The sequence below is a fragment of the Musa acuminata genome, chromosome BXJ2-5, assembly GCF_036884655.1.
Source record: "Musa acuminata AAA Group cultivar baxijiao chromosome BXJ2-5, Cavendish_Baxijiao_AAA, whole genome shotgun sequence".
Classification (NCBI taxonomy): Eukaryota; Viridiplantae; Streptophyta; class Magnoliopsida; order Zingiberales; family Musaceae; genus Musa; species Musa acuminata.
The window spans coordinates 973,421-993,389 of NC_088342.1; the positions used below are offsets into that span (position 1 = coordinate 973,421).

General features: G+C 38.3%; 2 protein-coding genes across 5 annotated transcripts; both read right to left on the minus strand.

Annotated features, from left to right (window-relative positions):
* Positions 1-509: 509 nt before the first annotated feature.
* Positions 510-11,172, minus strand: LOC135583848 (uncharacterized). Of its 3 annotated transcripts, XR_010486710.1 has the most exons (11): positions 10,589-11,172; positions 8,378-8,600; positions 8,158-8,299; positions 7,874-8,071; positions 6,887-7,021; positions 6,098-6,226; positions 4,812-5,224; positions 4,332-4,548; positions 2,787-2,977; positions 1,982-2,098; positions 1,262-1,388 (listed from the first exon to the last, which is right to left on the minus strand). XR_010486710.1 is itself a non-coding variant. In XM_065107733.1 (10 exons), the coding sequence occupies exons 1-10, from the start codon at positions 11,142-11,144 to the stop codon at positions 1,208-1,210; spliced, it is 2,244 nt and encodes a 747-aa protein (XP_064963805.1). In that variant the 5' UTR covers positions 11,145-11,170; the 3' UTR covers positions 510-1,207. The 3 variants fall into 3 exon arrangements, 2 of the variants coding, with proteins under 2 accessions (XP_064963805.1, XP_064963804.1); XM_065107733.1 differs by lacking the exon at positions 1,982-2,098 and having other exon boundaries at positions 510-1,388; positions 8,378-8,459; positions 10,589-11,170; XM_065107732.1 differs by lacking the exon at positions 1,982-2,098 and having other exon boundaries at positions 510-1,388; positions 10,589-11,170.
* Positions 11,173-11,515: 343 nt separating this feature from the next.
* LOC135612017 (extra-large guanine nucleotide-binding protein 1-like) lies at positions 11,516-19,350 on the minus strand. 2 transcript variants are annotated; one of them, XM_065107735.1, is made up of 8 exons: positions 17,768-19,350; positions 17,279-17,416; positions 17,095-17,199; positions 16,822-17,007; positions 15,015-15,186; positions 14,053-14,288; positions 12,822-12,988; positions 11,516-12,428 (listed from the first exon to the last, which is right to left on the minus strand). In XM_065107735.1, the coding sequence occupies exons 1-8, from the start codon at positions 18,836-18,838 to the stop codon at positions 11,840-11,842; spliced, it is 2,664 nt and encodes an 887-aa protein (XP_064963807.1). In that variant the 5' UTR covers positions 18,839-19,350; the 3' UTR covers positions 11,516-11,839. The 2 variants fall into 2 exon arrangements, with proteins under 2 accessions (XP_064963807.1, XP_064963808.1); XM_065107736.1 differs by having other exon boundaries at positions 14,053-14,285; positions 17,768-19,347.
* Positions 19,351-19,969: the final 619 nt, after the last annotated feature.

The window sequence follows — 19,969 nt, forward strand, 5'->3', positions numbered from 1 at the left end:
CTACTATATTCTTTTTCCAGGTAAGAATCCTGTTAATGAGATTAGTCCTTGGTGTTTTTTGTATGTTCCCCAAATTTGCCATGAATGAGCTAAATATGTCACTTTTTTGGGTTGACCCAACGAGAAAAATTATCTCCATTATGGATTCTTAGCCTACATATTTTTGTCACTGCAACATTATCTCCATTGTGGATTTGGGGATACAAGAAGCAATCTGATGGATAAAAGTGGAACTCCAGTTTTGTCAACAACAAAAATGTCATTGTCTTCCATTCTCATGCATACATCCAACAAAGATCCACAGGAAAAGGTTTCCACAGAGATTGGTGTGTGCCATGTCAGAGAAAGTTGGAGCAACTGCTGGTGTTAGACATGATGAAACATTACCTCATCCACAAAAGGACACAGCACTTTGGGTTCTTTTGGTGGTGACTGCTAACAGTGAAAGCAGGCAGTAAAATTATAACAAACAATTAGATCAGAGAGCTTAAGATCTGGAGAGATGCAGATAACCAATAAATACAAATATCTTGTAGTAGAGAAAGTAATTTGACAGTTCCAAAAATAAAGATTCTTCTTACAACAAATAATCATGATTCCTGAACTATATATGATATCGAAACCACAGTTTTTGCTCTCTATTCATACAAAGTAGCACAGGATTCTGAAGGCATCTATCTCAATAACCTCTGATTGCAGAAACCATCCTAATTTATCATTGAATCTTCCTGTAAAGAGATTCGTCGTGACTTGTGTCCCGTAAAGAGATTCGTCGTGACTCTACACAAGTCACGACGAATCCATAGAACCTCAGCTTTTCCCTCTGTAAAACTAAACAGCAAAGTCAAGTTGTTAATTAACTCCTCTGATGGTGATGAAGCATTAAGGAGACCCTCCCAAGATGTAAACCACATGACGGATCCATAGAACATCAGCTTTTCCCTCCATGAGACTAAACAGCAAAGTCAAGTTGTTAATTAAATCATCTGATGCCTGATGAAGCATCAAGGAGATCCTCCCAAGAAGTAAACCACATGACTGATCTATTGAACATCAGCTTTTCCCTCCATAAGACTAAACAGCAAAAGTCAAGTTGTTAATTAACTCGTCTGATGCCTGATGAAGCATCAAGGAGACCCTCCCAAGAAGTAAACCATGTAAGCTTTGGTGGCATCATCTGATTACAATAGAAGCAGGTAGCTCAGAACTAGGAGTTGGAGACCATTTTTATGAGAAAAGCAGCTTCCAGAGCCAATTCCTTCGACTCTAAATACTTGCTCCCATCTATTATATCAGCTGTTAGATTAAGCAGTATTGGCCGCTGGGGATCATAGATGGTCTGCTCTCGGACTTTTGCAACCCATTTTGCAGCTTCCCACACACCAAACCTACCACATTGAAACAAGTTTAGACATTTGTGTACTCATTTGTAAAAAGGTGTTACAGGAAACAGTTTTTTTGGCCTCTAAAATTAAGCCAAACATACAATTGAATAATTAAGCCTGATATGTTATAATGACAAAAAAATTGATGCGCCTAAACCATAGGCAACTTAATGAGGCAGATGCTTAGCCGAAGAAATTAAATTTTATGCACTTTTAACATATATTTCCTTTTAACCGTAAGAAAATTTTAATTAGACAGTAAAAGAATTATATTCAGAACAAATGTGATGTAGATAAGACCATACAATGATTGATGATTAATTGATTATCATTTTAATTTGCACTTTTCAACGTCAACAATATTAAGTAGAATAGTGAAAATATCAACAATTAACATATTCCATGTTCCAAACTTATTACCAGACGAATGTAGTTCTGTGTCTTGCATGTGGGGCACTGCTTGAAAAAATATAAGCGGTCATGCAGGAAAGATTAGCAGCAAATTCTATTAATCACAAAACCTTGCCGCCGCCACACACACACACTTTTGTGTATATGAGAGAGAGAGAGAGAGAGAGAGAGAGAGAGAATCACACCAGATGCTGCACCATTATATATAGTTGTGCATCATAATGATATGAATATTAGAGCTTTTGAGTCTCCGGACAAATACTGACTAAAAAAGTTGCTTTCAGTTCAAATATCTTGTTTCTCTGTAAACATCATAAAATAACAAATTATTATTTTGAATGCACCTCATACATCATGTAGCAAGTGTCACAAATTTTATAGAAAATCTCCTTATGTAAGCACACCGGAACCAACAAATTGCATATTAGAAACAAAGAACTGCTAGAGCTCATCAAATTATCCATCCGCTGGCGAGAGCTTGCTAATGCCAGGAGAAAAGAAACTGCCAATTGAATGCTTCGATGCAATATAACCAAATATGCAAAAAACTTAAAGATAGGTTCTATTGGAAAAGAAAATCATGGAGTAGACCTTCTATGTTGCACGATAGTCCACAGGAAAACCACAACAGGAAATCAAATTTAGCAAACATATTACTTCAATTGAAAGGGTTCTTTGTAAAGTACATAACATTACATATCTGAAAAACCATGCTCAGTAACAAAAGGAGCAAAGATGAGAATGAATTCTGTATTCACTAATTTTTTAGTAGCTTAATAATAACTTGCTAAGCTTTTTACAGAATGAATTATGTATTCACTAAACATATGACTTTTTACAAATCTCAATGATGGCAAAAGATCTATGTAGCTGATCCCAAATAATTGGAACTTACGGTTTTGTTGATGTTATTATTGTTATAATAGTAACTTGCCGACCCAATAGTTGGGACATGATGACTTGTTGATATGAATTTTATAAGAGAAGTACCTTGTATTAAAACATGATGTTATCAACACTGCTGGATAAGGAACACCCTTCTGAATATTATCATAAGGGGAATACTTCCTGATGGCAAGAAAATCTTCAAGCTCAACAGGGTAGCCAAACTCTTCATAGTCAACAGGTGTGAGAGGTAAGATAGGGTACAGAAGAGTGCTACAGACATCTAGAAAGGGAACCTGACAATCAATAAGCAACCAGGTTCAGTTAGTGTAGCTATAATAAGTAAAAGAATACATAACTATAAGATAAAATAAACAAAAAATAAACAGAGAAACATTATTACAAAATATGAGATACTAACAGGAGCTTACTGTGCAAGAAATAATGTTGCATTGTGCTAGTGACTGTCTGCACCCAGTACATACAGAGTCTTTTGTTAAACCATGCCAACAGTTGACATGCATCAATTTAAGCATCCTATTACCCAAATCAGTGGACACCCTCACTATACCATAGGACAAGTAGGTAGCAAGAGTATTTTAAGTTGCTTTTGTTTGCATAGCAGGTAATAGAATGGTCTAAATTAGGCAAAATAGTGACATGCAAAACTATGACATGCTTGTAAACAAGATTTGCTTACGAAACAAACTAGTCCAAACAACAGCAGATACATGAAGAGATATCATCATATGCCTCACTTATAAACAACAACAATAACAATAAAACCGTAAGTCCCAACTATTTGAGGTCAACTATATGGATCTTTTGCTGCCATTCAGATTTGTAAAGAGTCCTATGTTCAGTTAAGTTTAGAGAAATTAGATCTTTATTTATAATTTCGGTCTATACTATTTTAAATGATTTTTTCTCATTTTATCCTTTATCGAAGCGATACCTAATTGTTCATGAATAAAAATATTTATTTTCCACACATTCATCTCAACATTCTCATCTCGGCAGCACAAATTTTTTGTATAAATTTTTTCTTAACTGTCCAATACTCAAATCCATAAAATATTATTGATCTCAGAATTGTTTTATAAAATTTTATTTTAATCTCAAAGGTATTCGATGATCACATAAGACATTTGACGTCCCTCGTCATTTTAACCATCTTGTTTTTACTCTATGAGTAATATCTTCATCGACCTCTCCATCGATCAAACAAGACTCTCCACTTTGTTTATATGCCTCACTTATAAACAAAGTAGAGAAAAATCATAAGTAACAAATAGAAAAATGTAAATAAAAAGATATAAAAGAACAGTATGTGCTCTAAAACCAAAAACTAGTTATTAAATGTCATTACTAACTTTTACCCAAGCACTATGGTAGTTAAGATTAAACCAACATGTTGAACTTCCTTAAGATGATGAAAAAGTTCCATTGTACTTTCCTTTTAGCAGAAGTAATTTTATAGTTGTACCCCTTCCCTCAAGGGCCAGAACCACTTTTAATGGTCAGGGTAATCTTTGTGCCCCAGATGCAAAGTTCACAAGCTGGGTAAAATTGCTCATCATCAGCAATACAAGGAGCAAATAAGTCAAGCAAACATGTTATGTCATGTATTGGATCTCCCATTACACGCACCTTTAAAACCGCAGCCCGAAATAAATCTGGACGAATGTTAATAGCTGAAGCAACCAAAAGCCCCCCAGCACTATATCCCCAACCGGCAAGCTTATTCTTTTGCACAATACCTTCCCCAACTAGAAATTCAGCACATGAGATATAGTCAATAATTGAATTTTGTTTTTTGGTACGCCTGCCATCATGGTGCCACTTTTTACCACCACCGCTGCCTCCTCTGTTAGCAAAATTGAACATTAAGTTATCTAGGCAGCAAGATGGCCAACATGATTAATACTGAAACCATATATTTCAAATTTTGAATATCAGAAATAGAAGATATTCTTAACTTCTTGTATGATTTATAAACATTACCAAATACTAAATCCTCCTATTTTTTGCATATGGAAAAGAAATACTAAAGCAGACAAAGTGACTACTATGATGAAAAATATATGGATTTAAACTAAAATTTATTGTAAAAAAAGTATAAATCCAAACCTGACATCAGCATAAGCAATCACCCAGCCACGGTCTAGAAGGCTTTTCAACTCACTTCTCCAGCGCTTGTCTAAAAGCTCACCATAAGCACCATGCCCATGAAGTAGCCCTGGACTGCCCTCTTGCTTGTGCTTTCGGGAGTATACAATAGTCAATGGGACAACAACTTCATTGTTTGAAGGAACATCATAGTACTCACAAGCATAAAACTCAGAGAGCTCATGCCACGTACCATCTGCATCAAGGTGTTGACAGTTGGTGCCTAAGTTATTTGGCAGTGATGACCGTTTTAGACTGCTAGCAGCTGCTGCAGTCCCATATAAAGTTTTTGTGCGCTCTTGCAACATATTAAGTTGTTGTACAATGTGCCACTTCCCATTTAATAAGTTATAGTCAACAACTGCATCAGGCATCTGCAGAAAATTGGAAGAAATACCACAACCTATAAACTATGAATTTTCAAATTTAAAATCTGCGACTTAAATAGAAAAGAGACACTGTAAGATCAGCAATCATCTGACTGCTAGGAAGTTTCAGAACACCAAGAACTATAACTACATTAATCTGTCAATCATGCAGCATGGACTCTGTAGATGAGAGTGGAAAAAGTCAACCAAACCATATCATTGAGGCTGAAAGATTACTCTTAAGTTAGTGAACAGAATGATAAAGCAATGTCAAATGACTCCTTGTTTGGTGGTGTATAATATGCTCCAAGATTTCTAAAGCTTAAAAGAGGAAAAGTCGAGCAATATTAACGCAAAGAAACAATGGCATTCTTCAAGGCAAAGAGTAAACATTTACAGTCAATAAAGTTCTGATCCGGTGTATCAATGGTGCTCTTTGATGCAAAGAAACAGATAATACTCAGTTCAAACACATGATTTTGGTGCACAAGAATATGAACTCAAACGGCATCTAACATCAAGAATAATGCACCAATAACATGAAGGAATGCAATATTTTAAACTATCCACTGTTCTAATTTAAGTGCCATAAGATTCTCTCATCAAGAAATCTCTTAAGGTACATCAAGATCACATGTTTACATGACAAAAAGATAACAACCAATGACTGAGATAAAGAAGGTAAATTACTCGCATGTTGGCATACGCTTGAACTTAAACAAGTATAAAAATAACATTATTGGAAACATCCTTATAGAAACTGTAATGTTGTAACAATTTTGATCAGTGATATCATTGATAATATCATACCAGTATCCATTGACATTAAGAGAAATGATACCAGACTAAACTGATTAACAGAAAAGATAATCTGATTACCACAGGTGAGGATATTGTGAATCGCATAATTGATGAATGATAGTCATAATTTGGTCCAGGTGCAATCTGACAGACATGCTCTGGAAGAGGCAAAAAGCATGGCTGAAGGGCTGAAAGATGCACAGGTACCTGTCATCAAGAGAGCTAGGTGAACGTAAACAGAATCTGAATCCTTGCAGCAGATATGCAGTTAATGGAATGAGATTAAAAAGCTTGACAGCAAAAGTTATCCTCGCAAGTATATATAAATTTGTTCAAGGTTCCTGGTCCCACACTTAATGGAAACAATGTGATAATACAATCCAAAAAAAGGATGAAAAGGAAAAAGTTGGATATCTGGGGAAAACAATATGGCAAAGAGAATTTTAAAAGTTCAAATTAAGAGTACTGCATCAGGAAGTGTGAGTAGCACTTAGATGAAATTTTGAAAAGGAAACACCTATATAAAAGGCATGTTATAAAAATTGAGAAAATTATAAAATTCAAGAGAATTATGCATTAGAAAGAAGGTTAAAGAATTACACACATAACTAAACACAAGGTTTATGATAAGGAAGAATCAAAAGATTGTGAGGATACAAGTAAACTGAATAAAGTTAGGGAATTGTGACAAAGGGGAAACTAAAGATTGCAAAGATCCCTGATGTGAAGTAATGCAAGACAAATTTATAGCTAAGCTGATCAGCAGAAATGTAACTTTTCCATCCAAAGAGATAGAGCAACTGAACAATTTTTAATGATTTGTAAGACAGATAAGAGCTAAAATAGATCAGAGAAATCATAACTTACATTTCCACCCATAGATAGAGGTAGAGCAACTGAACATATTCTGAATGATTTGCCTTCTTTAAGAATAAGCACCATGTGAGTTTCACAAAAATCAACATCTTCTATGGTAACACCAGGCTCCTCAAGAAGAACACACTGTGCAGTTACAAGTAATATTAGTTAAATTACAAAGACAGGTATGAGAAAGTGACATGGAAATAAGGAAATAAATATACAATAACAAACAACAACAAAGCCGTAAGTTCCAACTATTTGGGAAATAAAGAAAAAAATATCAATAACAAAATTTCATGAAACACTTCAAGAATTAATGGTGAACAAGAAAAAGGCTACAAGCCAAAAGATAGAGGAGCAAGCATGACAAGCCAACCACAAGAGCTGACGAAAGGAAATCAAGAGCTTTTCTAGACGCCTGCCAAATCTGATTTAATCAACCCATCAATCCAAAAAGCTGACCTAAATTGACCATAAGGTAACTTCACAAGAGACCTAAAACAAGCTGATATAACATACATAAAATGCTATGATGTCTTCTCAATAGGATCACTATCTAAAACCAGGTCAGAATCATGAAAGAAGATATGTTGTATGAAGTACGAACACATTGGAAAAACATTTCTTTAGGTTCCTGTGCTTTAAAAATTATTTCTATACTGCATTTTCATCCTCCCCGATATTTGTGATACTTCCAATATTAGAGCCTTTCCTTTTTGAATCCCACATTTAACTTTGTATTGAATAGTTAACAACCTTAGGTGACTTGTAGCCAGATACCAACATCAAAGCCTCAGTCACAAAGAATATTGAATGCTCATCTCTGCACCTTACTTTCTCAAACCTTACACCACAGATCAACATTGCCGCTTGAGAAACAAAATTTATGATATGCATGATGAGAATCATTGTTTACTTATGTTATCAAAGAAATCTACATGAAGCCTTAAGACTAGCATCTGAGGTCTAAATGAACACAAGCAGATTCCAGACCTCCCAATTTCCGGAATCATAATCTTTAGCAACACGACGGAGCAGATAATGTGAATCAACAGGTTCACCTCCTCTAGCAGCATCTGTAAATAAATATAAGTAACCTTGATGGTGTTCTACTATGCAGTGAGCATGAGGTTCACATTCCCAGACTAATGTCATGCCTGACAAGGGATCAGCTGCATTTATCAAGTACACCTACAAAAGAAAAACAAAAAGCTAAATTGGATCATAATATTGTGAGATTTAAATATAAACTTCGGTGGGTTCAATTCAGAAAATACCTTTGAAGAAAAATTCGAAAAGACATTTACAGTTACAAACTGAAAATCCTTGGTATTTCTAATGTTTATATAGACATTCTCATTGTGTTCTTCCAAAATCAGAACATCATCTTTATTAGATCCAAGAATGCTACAAAAGATCCTAAAGAAAAAGAAACACTAAATCAGAGTACAAGCAAAAGAAAGCATAAATAGAGCCTTCTGAAGTTGCTTTACTAACCTATATGGCCGTTTATCATTGTTTGTGACGGTGTAGAGCAGTGCCTTCCCATTCATGGCCCATGACAGATTAGCAACCCGATCTGCTTGGGGTTTGTCACAAAGTGAACCAGTGGTTAAATCCTTTACAGATAAAGTGAAGGAGTCTTTGTCTTTGTCATACATAGTATAAGCAAAAAAATGATGATCTGGGGACACCTCAGATAGCTCTTCATATGAGTATCCTGATATTAAATGGCAATAACAAAATATAAGCTTATTTGAAAAATATAAACTTCTTTGGAAGCAAATCTGCAAGCATACATCATATGCAACATAACAACATAAAAGACCATTTGTGTTTGGTCTTTTATGAATATTTGGTCACTAACTAACAAGAAAACTAATTCACATTGTAGCCAAAAAAACCAATAATGTAAGAAATGCCAGATTATCTAAACCAAATCTTGTGAATCTATACATTGTTGTCGGAAGTGTTACACCACTAAGTATGGTGGAAATCCATGATAGAACAAATGAAAAAAAGTATTTTTTATACATGATGAGAGATTTGGAAACAAATAGCTGACTTGATTTGATAGCATTGGTCAAGCTATCTTAGAAAAGCAATGACATGAATATATAAAAGGAACAGAAAGGTGACTAATTTATGCATGCCATACTTATACTATTCAAAAACAAAACGTATCAAATCTTTTTATTGGTGCAGAACCACTGGACAAGATGGTGACACCGTGATAGTATTATAACCATTCTGCAGGTGCACACAAAGAAATCACCTAGTGAATCAAATGCAGTTTTAATTCTGATCCCATAAAGGATTTATGAGCGCTTGTTATAGATAATATGAGAATGGTTTCATCTATTAATAAATTTTAATGCTGGATAGAACCATCAGTCTCTTGTCGCAATCTTGAGCACTCTCTAACATAGTATATGGGGTCCTTCAGCATTTTATTGAACAGTAATTCATCAGTGGCATACACCTACCAGCCGAACCAAATGATCGACCCTTATCATGGTTGTCGGTAATTGAATACATATGCATAGAAAATTATTTGTCCCGAAATTGTTCTCTATGGATGTTTGTCCACTTATATGGAATATGTTGAAGGAAAGCTATGGGCTTCATGAATAGTGGGATAACACAATAAAAGTCAGATTGTCCAATAAGGTCAGAGTCCCTTTTTGTTTCTTTCTATAGGGTCAATGATCCCCAAGGTTTAGCAATTGACTAACGCAGAGCTTCAATTCCAAGAATTCTGTAAGCATCTACTATATTGAATTGCTACCATGATAAGTTGAGAATCGTGCTACTAGGTTCCCTGTTATTTATATGTAGGATTTTGTACCTTTTACACTGTCAATCATCAACTTGAATAGCCAATCCAAAAAGAAAAAGAAACCATTTAGCTTGTGCATAAAATTGAAAAAGCTACTTGTCTACTCAAGCTTTTAAAGTTTTTTTTGAGGCAATAATAAGTTGCATGGGAACATCAAGGTTCTGCATTAAATTCATGAAGTGTCACCGTCTGAAAGATTTATTTGGTTTGAGATGTGTCTCAAGTGCAGTTAAATGCATTCACTAGGCACCGAAGCACCATCAGACCTACAATCTTGTGTCTAGACACGGTTTTAAATGATTATTTGATTGTTGAAAAAAAAAAACGTAAGCATAGATTGTTCAAAAGAACCAAGAAAATGAGGGGGAAGCCATCGTAATAGAGATTTGCATATTTAAGTTACAAAAATCATAAAGAAGGTACATATTGATGTAACATAGATATATGGAAATCAAAATTCCAATAAGATAAATGAAAAGGAAGAATTTGTAAAGAATTCTTGGTTAGAGGAAGTGTTAGAGCTGAACCAAAGTGTCAAATATAGAGATCCTGAACTTGCAAGTGACTAATCATCTAAAGCCACTAAGAACTCCTAAACTGCTTATCGACATTTTCAAGAAGCACTGAGGGCTTGACAAACATCCCAAGCAGATTTCTTTTTGTCTTTCTTTCCTTTTCCTAGTTACCAAAAATACCCGCAAACCTACGAATAAAGTAAGCCCACATTAAGTTGCGTTTGGTCACTTGTTTTCCTTTCAAGATTATTACAATAAAGGATGCAAAAGAGAATTTTTCTAGGACTATATAAGGAAAACAATTTAATGACAGAAAAGACGGCAAGTGAAAGAAAAGGAGGAGGAGATTTTTACCACCAAACCGCTCGGCTTCTTGATTGTAATCGATCAGCTTCTGTTCGATCCTTTTTCCGGTCTGGAAATCAAACCCAGCCGACGGCTCGCTGTAAGATATGAACTCATCGTGCAGGCTCGCCGACCTCCGGCAGAGCACAGGGTACTGCTTTTCGTCCTCCGCCCGCCGGTAGTAGAGCCAGGGGCCCCACCGCACAGGCGGCGTGCACGGGTCGGACGCCAGCCGCGGGGCCATCTCGATGTGGAGCTTGCGCTGGAGGCGGTCAGCGCCGGACGCCATCATGACGGCCTCGGTGTACTTCTCCTCCTGCTCCATGTACACGTCCATGTGGCGCATGGCGACGCGGTCGTTGAGGTCGGACATCCAGCTGTAGGGGTCGTGCCACGTGATCCCGTGGAAGGCGAAGGGGGTTGGCTTCTGTGGCGGCTTCGGTGGTGTAGGCGGCGGCGGCGGCGGAGGAGGAGCTCTCGGCTTCGTGGCCCTCCGGTGGAGAAAGCGGCCGCCCGCCGCGAGGCGGAGGCGTTCGGTGGTGGCCAGCGCTCGGAGGCGAAGCATCGAGAGATAGAGAGAAGGGTTTAAGGGTCTACCACTATGGTTCAGATATGCTTGTACGCTATGATGGACCGGTATGGGCCAGCTTGGTGTAACTGAACCGGGTTAATCTGGGCCGGGCCGGGCCGGGCCGGGCTGTAATAAGAGAAAAGATGCTGACCATAGGAAGCATTTGAGCTCGCCATAGACAGAAAACAAAACCATCCATATATATATATATATATATATATATATATATATATATATATATATATATATATATATATATATATACCTCCAATTAATGGCTCCTCCTGTATGCATTTATCCAATAATAAACACTAGTTAATCACTACTAATCATGATATGATTACCAAAAGCAAAGAAAACAGTGATGCAGCAAACAAATGCTTTTTTTAAGTAAGTAGTACAAATAATTTCTTTTTAGCAAAAACAAAACACACTCATGAGAGACACAATATTTACTCTGAAACACTTCATCAGGAAGCTTATTTGCATAGCCGCCCACCAATGTACAGATCACTAACAAGGTGGTTGAATCTTCTAAGGGACATACACAAAGAACCTATTTCTTGCACTGAGCTATTACAAATAATGGATACACACAACATGGATGACATTTTAGATGAAGGCAACAATGAAAAAAGAAAAAGAAAAAGAGAAGGCTATATATTTACAGCTGTTTCTTCCTGAAGATGTCACTGAGAGAAGGAGCTTGGCTCTGTGCTATACATTGACTCAAGGGTGCCACCCACAAACCTATCTTCTTCCCACTTGATGATCTCCCTTGAGTATCGAAGTGCTGCGTCGACGGAATCTGAATCTAAACCATTTGCCTGAACCACATAGAGTTTCCTCCTGGTCATCGAAAAGAATAACCTCTTGAATTTCACAGCAATGTATTGAAAGGCTTGCTGGGCCTTGGTGGCACCAATGGGGACACCACGGCTGGTTTTGCTCTGTGGATGTCGACTTACTACAGGACTGTAGTCGTCGAACCATTCACACGAGGTTAGAGGAGACATGTCTATCTTCTGCTCAAGTAGATCGAATTTACTGAGGATCAGAAGAAAATCTTTCTGCTCAAAGGTCGGATGACTGGCGATGCACTCGAAGAGCCTTCTGCTCTCCATCATCTTGTTCATGACTACCCCATTTGAATCTTCATAGTATTCGTCATAGTCAGTTATAGCAACACAGAAAACCACGATCTGGACATCGTCAAACATGTCTAGCCATTTGCAATTCTCCCCAAGGCCTTTGCTGTGGACTCTGATGAGCTGATACCTGCAGCAAATGAGAAGTTAAAGTTTACGCATTGCTTGTATTAGATGATGAGAAAAGAAAGATTCTGTCATCAAACATTGCATCGTTAAATAAAAATCGCTAACTCTCTAAGCCATTTGACGGCCTATATTGTGGTCTAAATAGAGTTTCTACTTTCTAGTAATGTAAAAGAATCTTGAACTCAAGGAATTATAATATGCAGCACCAAATCACAAGTCTAATGGACTGGATGTTCATTCATCTGAAAATCCAGAATTTTTTTTTTAATTTGCCTTCTTTAATGTAATGTGTTTGGAAGTGCTTATGGAAAAAAAGTAATTTATAGCAACAAATTTAGAATCTCTCCAACATCTTGCACTATCAAATCAATAACGGTAGGTAATATTAACCCACCTAAACATTGTCTCCTGCTGATCATCATCATCAATACTACTTCCAGCACAAGCCAACGGTGGAAAATGGAACTCCGTATATGCTAGACCATCGGAGGAAGTTATTCCATCAGCATAGAGAATATGAATATCAGAAGGCACATATTCGATTCTGGATATATCAACAACCTGAAGAATTTCCAACAAAATCATTAGTAACAAGTTTTGACCATGGAATTAAATTGACATTCCCATGCATTTCGGTACATCCATTATTAAAATGGTAATTTTAATTGATATACATCTGAGTGTATTGTGATTTTTAGACAAAAAATATATATCTTTGAAGATTTTTTGCCAATGTATTAGGAGGTCATAATTTGAGAAGCATTACCTAAAAGTCCTATTGCTATAGATTCAACCAGAATTAAGAAGGAAAAAAGAACTTTAGTGTCTTAATATATACTGCTGATAAAATTTACATACTGAGCAAGTTTCTTCCTGTTTTTAGGATTTTTTTTTTGTCGATTACTTGAGTGTCTCTAGCATCTAGTAATTCTTCTCTATTCTGAGAACAATACTAGATCTAGATGTCTGTGTTGTAGGATTGAGCTATCATTTCTGTATCTGTGTTTTCAATAAAATACAAAATTCACTATGGACTATATCACCTGCACAAAAGGATTCCAGAGCCTATCCCTTTTCCTCTCAACAAAGTAATAGAAAATCACAAACCCCTTGACATATCAGAAGATTTGAATGGTCTAAATAATGCATATGTTTATCCCTTGATCTGTTCACTCTGTTAACTTAGAAAACCTACATAAGTGCGCAACTTTCAATTCTTGGGTCGGACTACGCATCCTACCTTACACCACTTCAAGACCATTTCAGCTGTCAATTCCCTTTCCAGATTCTAATGAAGGACTTCTGAAGCTCAATAAAGATCTGTTAGAAATTAAATGACCACTAAAGCAATACCTTATATTGCCCTGGTCAATTTCATCTTACCAATAAATTCTATCCAACACTTCTGCCACCTAGAGCTACCTAGAGTACCTATTCTACTATTATATCCTACATCAACAAATGGCCCCATATGTGGAGAACAAATTAATTAACCATTTTTGTAGTCATTCATCTGATCGTAGTAGAACTGAAAAATCATGTTCAAACGTTCTGGTGTGTTTACCTTGAGATTACAAGAATCAAGCTGCAGAATAACAAAAAAAAGAACAGAAAGTAAAAGATACCTGCTTTAAGAAGTAACTGGCTATGCTAGGGAGCGACTGAAGTTCATTTAACCGCTTGTATGTCGCTTGAATAGCAGAATCATTCCACAACTCCTCTACAAGTGGCGCATTTGGGAAGAAATCTTCAAGTTTGCCAGAAGCCACAACTTTAAGAAGACAATCAGAAAATGCTTTCAGCTGTGGACTGAGAGAGAATTCAGTGGCTTTTTTCTGTTTGTCTGATATGTCATCTCCTGCTTTCAACAAATTAAGTTGGACGATTTAGGTATTATGTAATTTCCTGCTTCTCCAAGAAATTTTAGACTTCAAAGTAGACTTCATCACATCAAACTGCTAATAGAAGGACCACTAAGTAATTTGCCTGAGAGCACTGAAGTGAACAGATAACATGTATAAAGTCCAGGACTTACACTATGATACACTAAATAATACATCTTTCCAGACAATGTTATTTATAAACATCACAGTACATGACTCAACATTGTTGCCACCATAATTGTAACAAAAATAAGAAAAGAAAATAGGTTCATCAATTGCTGTTGTCGCATTACACCATGCAAAAACTTAATGCTAGGTAGGTAGTTATTTAGTATACTTATATGGTAGTAACTAGTAAGATATTTAGAGAGAGATAAGCAACTTTTACTGAAGTTATAATCAAAATAGAGACAGTTCCAGATTTGATAGATTCAGAAACAATAACTGGAATATCCACCAAGGAGGTATGAATAGATGTACTAAGAGAAACTTGAGCAATCTTACTATTACAATGAAGCTATGTGTTGGCTGTGATTCAAGAATATTGTTATCAGGTGGATGCAAACTTTTACAAATAATCATAGTCCTTAATTAGGACAGAAAAATGTTCCCAGCAGTTCCTTGAACCTAGAAAGGTGAAGTGTAGATAATTTATTGGGAAACCAGCACAATGACGATGCATCAATAGAACGTGATTGTGGTACCTGAAGAATCTAGTTGCTGGTTTTCTCTTTGCTCATTCAAACTCTCCTCTTCAAACCATTCACGCCCCTCAAGCAATAAGAGAAGGTAGTTGTATATGCTTGTTTGTATCATGAGCTTAATGTCTTGACGCTCATCCTCCGTGAAAGGAACACTTCTATACAAGAATTTAGCCTAATAAAGGTAGACAATGAATATATTAGGTAAATATAAGCGACAAGTACTTAGCCTAATAAAGTAGCCAACGAATATATTAGGTAACTATAAGTGACAAGTATGGAAAATGTATCTAAGATTATCAAACTGTCATTCTCGAAGATATATAAAAAATTGTATGCACATCTCACATTTTAAGTAAATATAAATTATTTTCTAAAATGAAATGTGTAAAAATAGTTTAAGAGTTGTTTCAAATGTTATTGTAATGCCGCTGGCTAAAAAATAAAGTTGACAACAATGTATACTATAGGCAAGCATGGACTTTTTCACTGTCATCAGCTTAAATAGTTGACGATCCCATTTAACACATCAAGTTATCAAATATCATAACCTTCCACTAGCTAAAGTTAGAACACTAGGCAAAGAAAGAAGTCCATAAACTTTAATTCAAAACAGTGGATGCAATTTCAGTTCCTAAACAGAGAACAATCATGGTAGACCAGACAACGGTAAATGGCCATGTCAATAATCAGCTAGAAGCAGATCATACTTTTATTCATGAATTATGTAATACTAAACAGCAACTGAAGTTAAATTTCATTAGAGGAAAGCAAAAGTATTTTTTTTTAAGTTGGTTATAACTGATATACTCCTAAAATTAAAGAGTCATGAATTTTATTCATTAAATTTAGTTATTTAGACACACCTCCCACACTGGTTGGAAGAGGAGAACCCAGAAATAGACCGAATCAAGAATGAGTTCCTGATGAACTATCTACAAAGAGTAATATACCCTAGGCAAGATTCTTTCGGTTCCCAACTGGTTTCAGTTGTTTTTCGCCTATATAATTCATTGATCGCAAAAAGGGTACAACCTTCTAATTAGAAAACCTTTCTGTTCATATAAGCTCCTCAAACGTCAGAGAGCAAAATGGTTACAAGATCTCCAGGAATCACCCCCCATCTAAGGATATACAGTCAAACCTGGCAAAATAACTACCCAATCTGACAATCTACCTCCTCTTTTTATTAAAATCACAATTAAGTTTTTTTTTGCCATGCTTCGGCTGTTCTGAACTGTGCTGGTATCAGCACATGGAATGCTGATGATGCCTTTCAAGCACAGTGCAAAGAACATCCACCTGTTGCAGGATCTGTGCCAAAACCCAGGCCAATCAGCACAATCCCTGTGCTGTGACACACATCACATAGTATGCCATGTGAACCAGTATTTGGCATAGGGCACACTATGGCAAGTAAATCAGAAATTGGGACTCCTTTTGCATCAATTGCATGCTTTGCTTTCTTATTGTAGGCTCATAACTGACAAATAATAAGCATCACCCTAGTTCAGTGTTCAAACTTCATGTCATGTATTACTTTGGGCAAGTTCCATATAAGCACAACGGTCCACAAAGAAAGTCAGGACCACAAGGACATAAAATATGCTAAAAATCAATGACATGCTCTCAACATTCTGATGTACTTTTACAAGATTAGACAAAACCTTTGACTAAAAGGTTCCTATAGTTGGCTGCTCCAAACATGAAAATAGAAGCATTCATCTACATCTATCGGACAAAACAATTACTGGCCTAAGTATGTGATGCTTTCTGTTCTTGCAATCTGTGTCGCATTCATCAAAAGTACCTGTTTGAAAATTGTACCCGTCCCCGATCCATGGTGTCCAACCAACAAAATCTTCTGGAGTGCTTTTACATCAAAGCACTCAGAAACAGCTCTGTTGAACAACTTATTTACCTCTTCTCCAGAAGGATTTGCAACCTTACTAGGAAATGGCAATGCAAGAACAGGGCAGAGCAGCTTCATAATAGGCTGCAAACAAGAAACCATCAGAATATCAATCACTGGGGGTCTACATGTTACAGAAGAAACTACAAGACGAGCATGATTAGGGCTCACCTTTCCCCAAATCTGTCCTTTTATATTCTTCTGTCCTTCCTCCAGGTATGTCCCATCAGCATTCAGCCAAAAATGAGGACTTCCAGCACAATGGACTCCTGCCCACTGCAATACAGGTAGATTGCATTAAATTCTAAATCTCTATCAGATATCTAAAGAAGCACTAAAGCTTTGAGCCATGTACCTTCAGCATCTGCAGCTCAATTTTAGTAATTTCCCGACCATTTATCAGGATTCCAGTGTTTCCATTGCTTGCATTTGGCATTAAAGTACCCCCAACATTAAGGTGTGGAGTAATGATTCTGTCGGGCTTGTGCCCTTCCTGTTGATTATTGCATCAATATCAAAGCCAAATTATTCATATGACAAAGAAAATAGAGAGAGAGAAAAAAAAAAAGAGACAGACAAAACACATGTTTGACGAACCCAGCCATTCAATGATTTTTGCTCACAAAGGAGAGCAACATTTAACAGTTGACATTATTCTTTATTTTGGAACATCAATGCACTGCATTGATATATTGACCCCGGAACAGAAGACAATCGCTAGAAGATATTCCTGGTTTTCTAGACAATTAAGTGCACCATCTTTATGTTCTTTCAGCACATGTTTATGTTCTTTTATTGTAGAAATGCCAAAGTAGGACGTCTAGAACGTAATGCAGTAGCTCACCTTTCCCCAGTAACCAGAGACCTTGTCGTACCAATACAATCCAGGCTTCAGCTTAGGAGGACAAGAACAGCTTTTCAACAGGGCCATCTCCTCCAGGGTGAGCTTCTTCCCGTTAACACAAATATCTTCCGGTCTCAATTGGTTTGTCTCGCAGTCCTTCTCGGCCTTCATCACCAGCTGCACTTCCCGGGAGCTCAGTAACCTCTTTAAGACCCGGGAGCTCTTCCCCAGTCTCTCCCTATTTGACTCCAGTATCGGATAACCAATGCAAGAAACGCACTTCCTCCCTTCGGGCATGGAGCCCATGACCCTCAACACGCATCCGCTGCAGTACCTTGCGTCGCAGGCCAAGCAGGACTCTTTCTCCATGAAACGGCTTCCTTTCACGCACCTATAGCAAGCTCCCTTTTTTATCGGCATTTCCAGTTCCTCCGACCTCGTACGAGGAGTGAGTCCTATCGCCGGCGACATGGAATCACCGGACTGGCCGGATTCTTGGAAGGTCACGAGCAGCGCCTTCTTCGCATGGGTAGCGACGGCCTCGTCCTCGTCCTCGTCGCCGGAGGCGGACGACCGGAAGCTCAACTCCGAGCTGAGGGCCGACTCGGTCGAGAGCTGGTTCGGCACCATCTCGTTCGAGGAAGTCGCGTCGTAACCGAGATCGTCGGAGAACCCGACTGCGCCGGAGCTCTCCACGACCTCCGAGAGCTCCGTGGAGATGTCGGGGAAGCCGGAGGAGCCCAGCGCGCCGGAGACATCGGCGTCAGGGCCGTCCATGTCGTCGTGGTTCTCGATGACGGAGGTCGGGGACGCGGCGGGGAGCGGCGGGATCAGCGTCGGCGCAGGGAGCGGCGGCGGCGGCGGCGGCGGCTTCTTGAAAGGGGAGGGGAGGGGGTGGACGACGGGGAGGTCGGAGAGGACGGCGGAGGGCGGGGCGACGGCGGCGAGAGGGATGCGGTTGACGTCGATGGGAACGGCGCGGGGGATCTCGTAGGGGAGCGGTGGGCCATTGTACTCGACGGCGAAGGAGTAGTCGGCGGCGTCCGCTACCACCGTCAGAAGGCGGTTCATGGCGGAGGCGGAAGGAAACAAGCGAGAAGCTTTACCAATCGGGAGGCGAGGGGGGCATGACACGGGAAGCAAGCCCTATTCCTATTCTGATCCCCGATAAAGAGAAAAGAAGAAAGGGCTAAAAGGTCGCGTCCTTGGAAGCACGCGCGAGTGTGGAAACCAGAGAGAGAGAGAGAGAGACAGAGAGAAGCGCAAGCGGAAGACGACGGGTTTGGGAATCGGAGTCCTCGAGTCCGTGTCGGTGGGGCCGGCTGCTGTCACTTCGGAGAAGGACTAGAGTGTGGGGTTGCCAGAGGTGCGGCCCGGCACACATCCAGTGGGGCCAGGTAATGTCGCTGGGTAGGAAGGCGCCTAGTGGACGGGAAGTCAAAACGGGGCAGATGGTCTGAGAGAGAGAGAGAGAGTCAGTACTCCTCTAAAATCATGCTCGAGTGCGGGGCCCGGTGGGGATGGGACGTCGGGAAGGGTAAGCGAAACGTGTAGGAATGGTTGTTACGTTCTCCTTGGGAAGAATAGTGTTATGATTTATTACCGATTAGAATTATTTTTCTTTTCCTCCCCAAGAAATAAAATTAAAGTGGACTTAAAAGAGGGATTCAGAAATAAGTCAGTGAGTCATTCTAATGCTAATTTATATATAAAAATAAAAAAAGGATTGATTGGATTAATAAGACAACATAACATCAAGCTGTATCTCGATATTATATATGTCATGGAGAGGAAATTACAGTGAATCAAACATTACATCACGATCCTATTAAGATTTTAAATCGTATGATATAGGCTTCTATAGTTTTCTTTTGTCTCCGTTTGCAAACATATTTTTCTAATTTACTTTTAAGTGAGACAAAGTTTATCGATTTAATTTATTTTTAAGGACAAATGACCGACGAAAATCGAAGGAAAATAAATAAATAAATAAATTTTCAATTAAATTAACATGAGGGTCTTACCGAGCATTTCCTGGCAGCGGCAGCGGCAGCGGCGGGCGCACGGTCTCCGCATACGACCACTCGATCGCTGACGCAGTCGATTCCATAACAGGTCAAAACAAGAACGCCAATATCGTCACCGTCACGTTAGTTTCTCCGGAGGTCCACAGTCCCGAATCATAGCTCGATCAAAACAGCT

Coding starts and splice junctions, on each gene's coding strand:
- LOC135583848 (XM_065107732.1), bottom strand. CDS start 11,144: ATGCTTCGCCTCCGAGCGCTGGCCACCACCGAACGCCTCCGCCTCGCG. Junction 8,601..10,588: donor AGAAGCCGAGCGGTTTGGTG/GTAAAAATCTCC, acceptor ATTTAATATCAG/GATACTCATATGAAGAGCTA. Junction 2,978..4,331: donor TTCGGGCTGCGGTTTTAAAG/GTGCGTGTAATG, acceptor ATTGATTGTCAG/GTTCCCTTTCTAGATGTCTG.
- LOC135612017 (XM_065107735.1), bottom strand. CDS start 18,838: ATGAACCGCCTTCTGACGGTGGTAGCGGACGCCGCCGACTACTCCTTC. Junction 17,417..17,767: donor TCTCTGGTTACTGGGGAAAG/GTGAGCTACTGC, acceptor AATAATCAACAG/GAAGGGCACAAGCCCGACAG. Junction 17,008..17,094: donor AAGGACAGATTTGGGGAAAG/GTGAGCCCTAAT, acceptor TCTTGTTTGCAG/CCTATTATGAAGCTGCTCTG.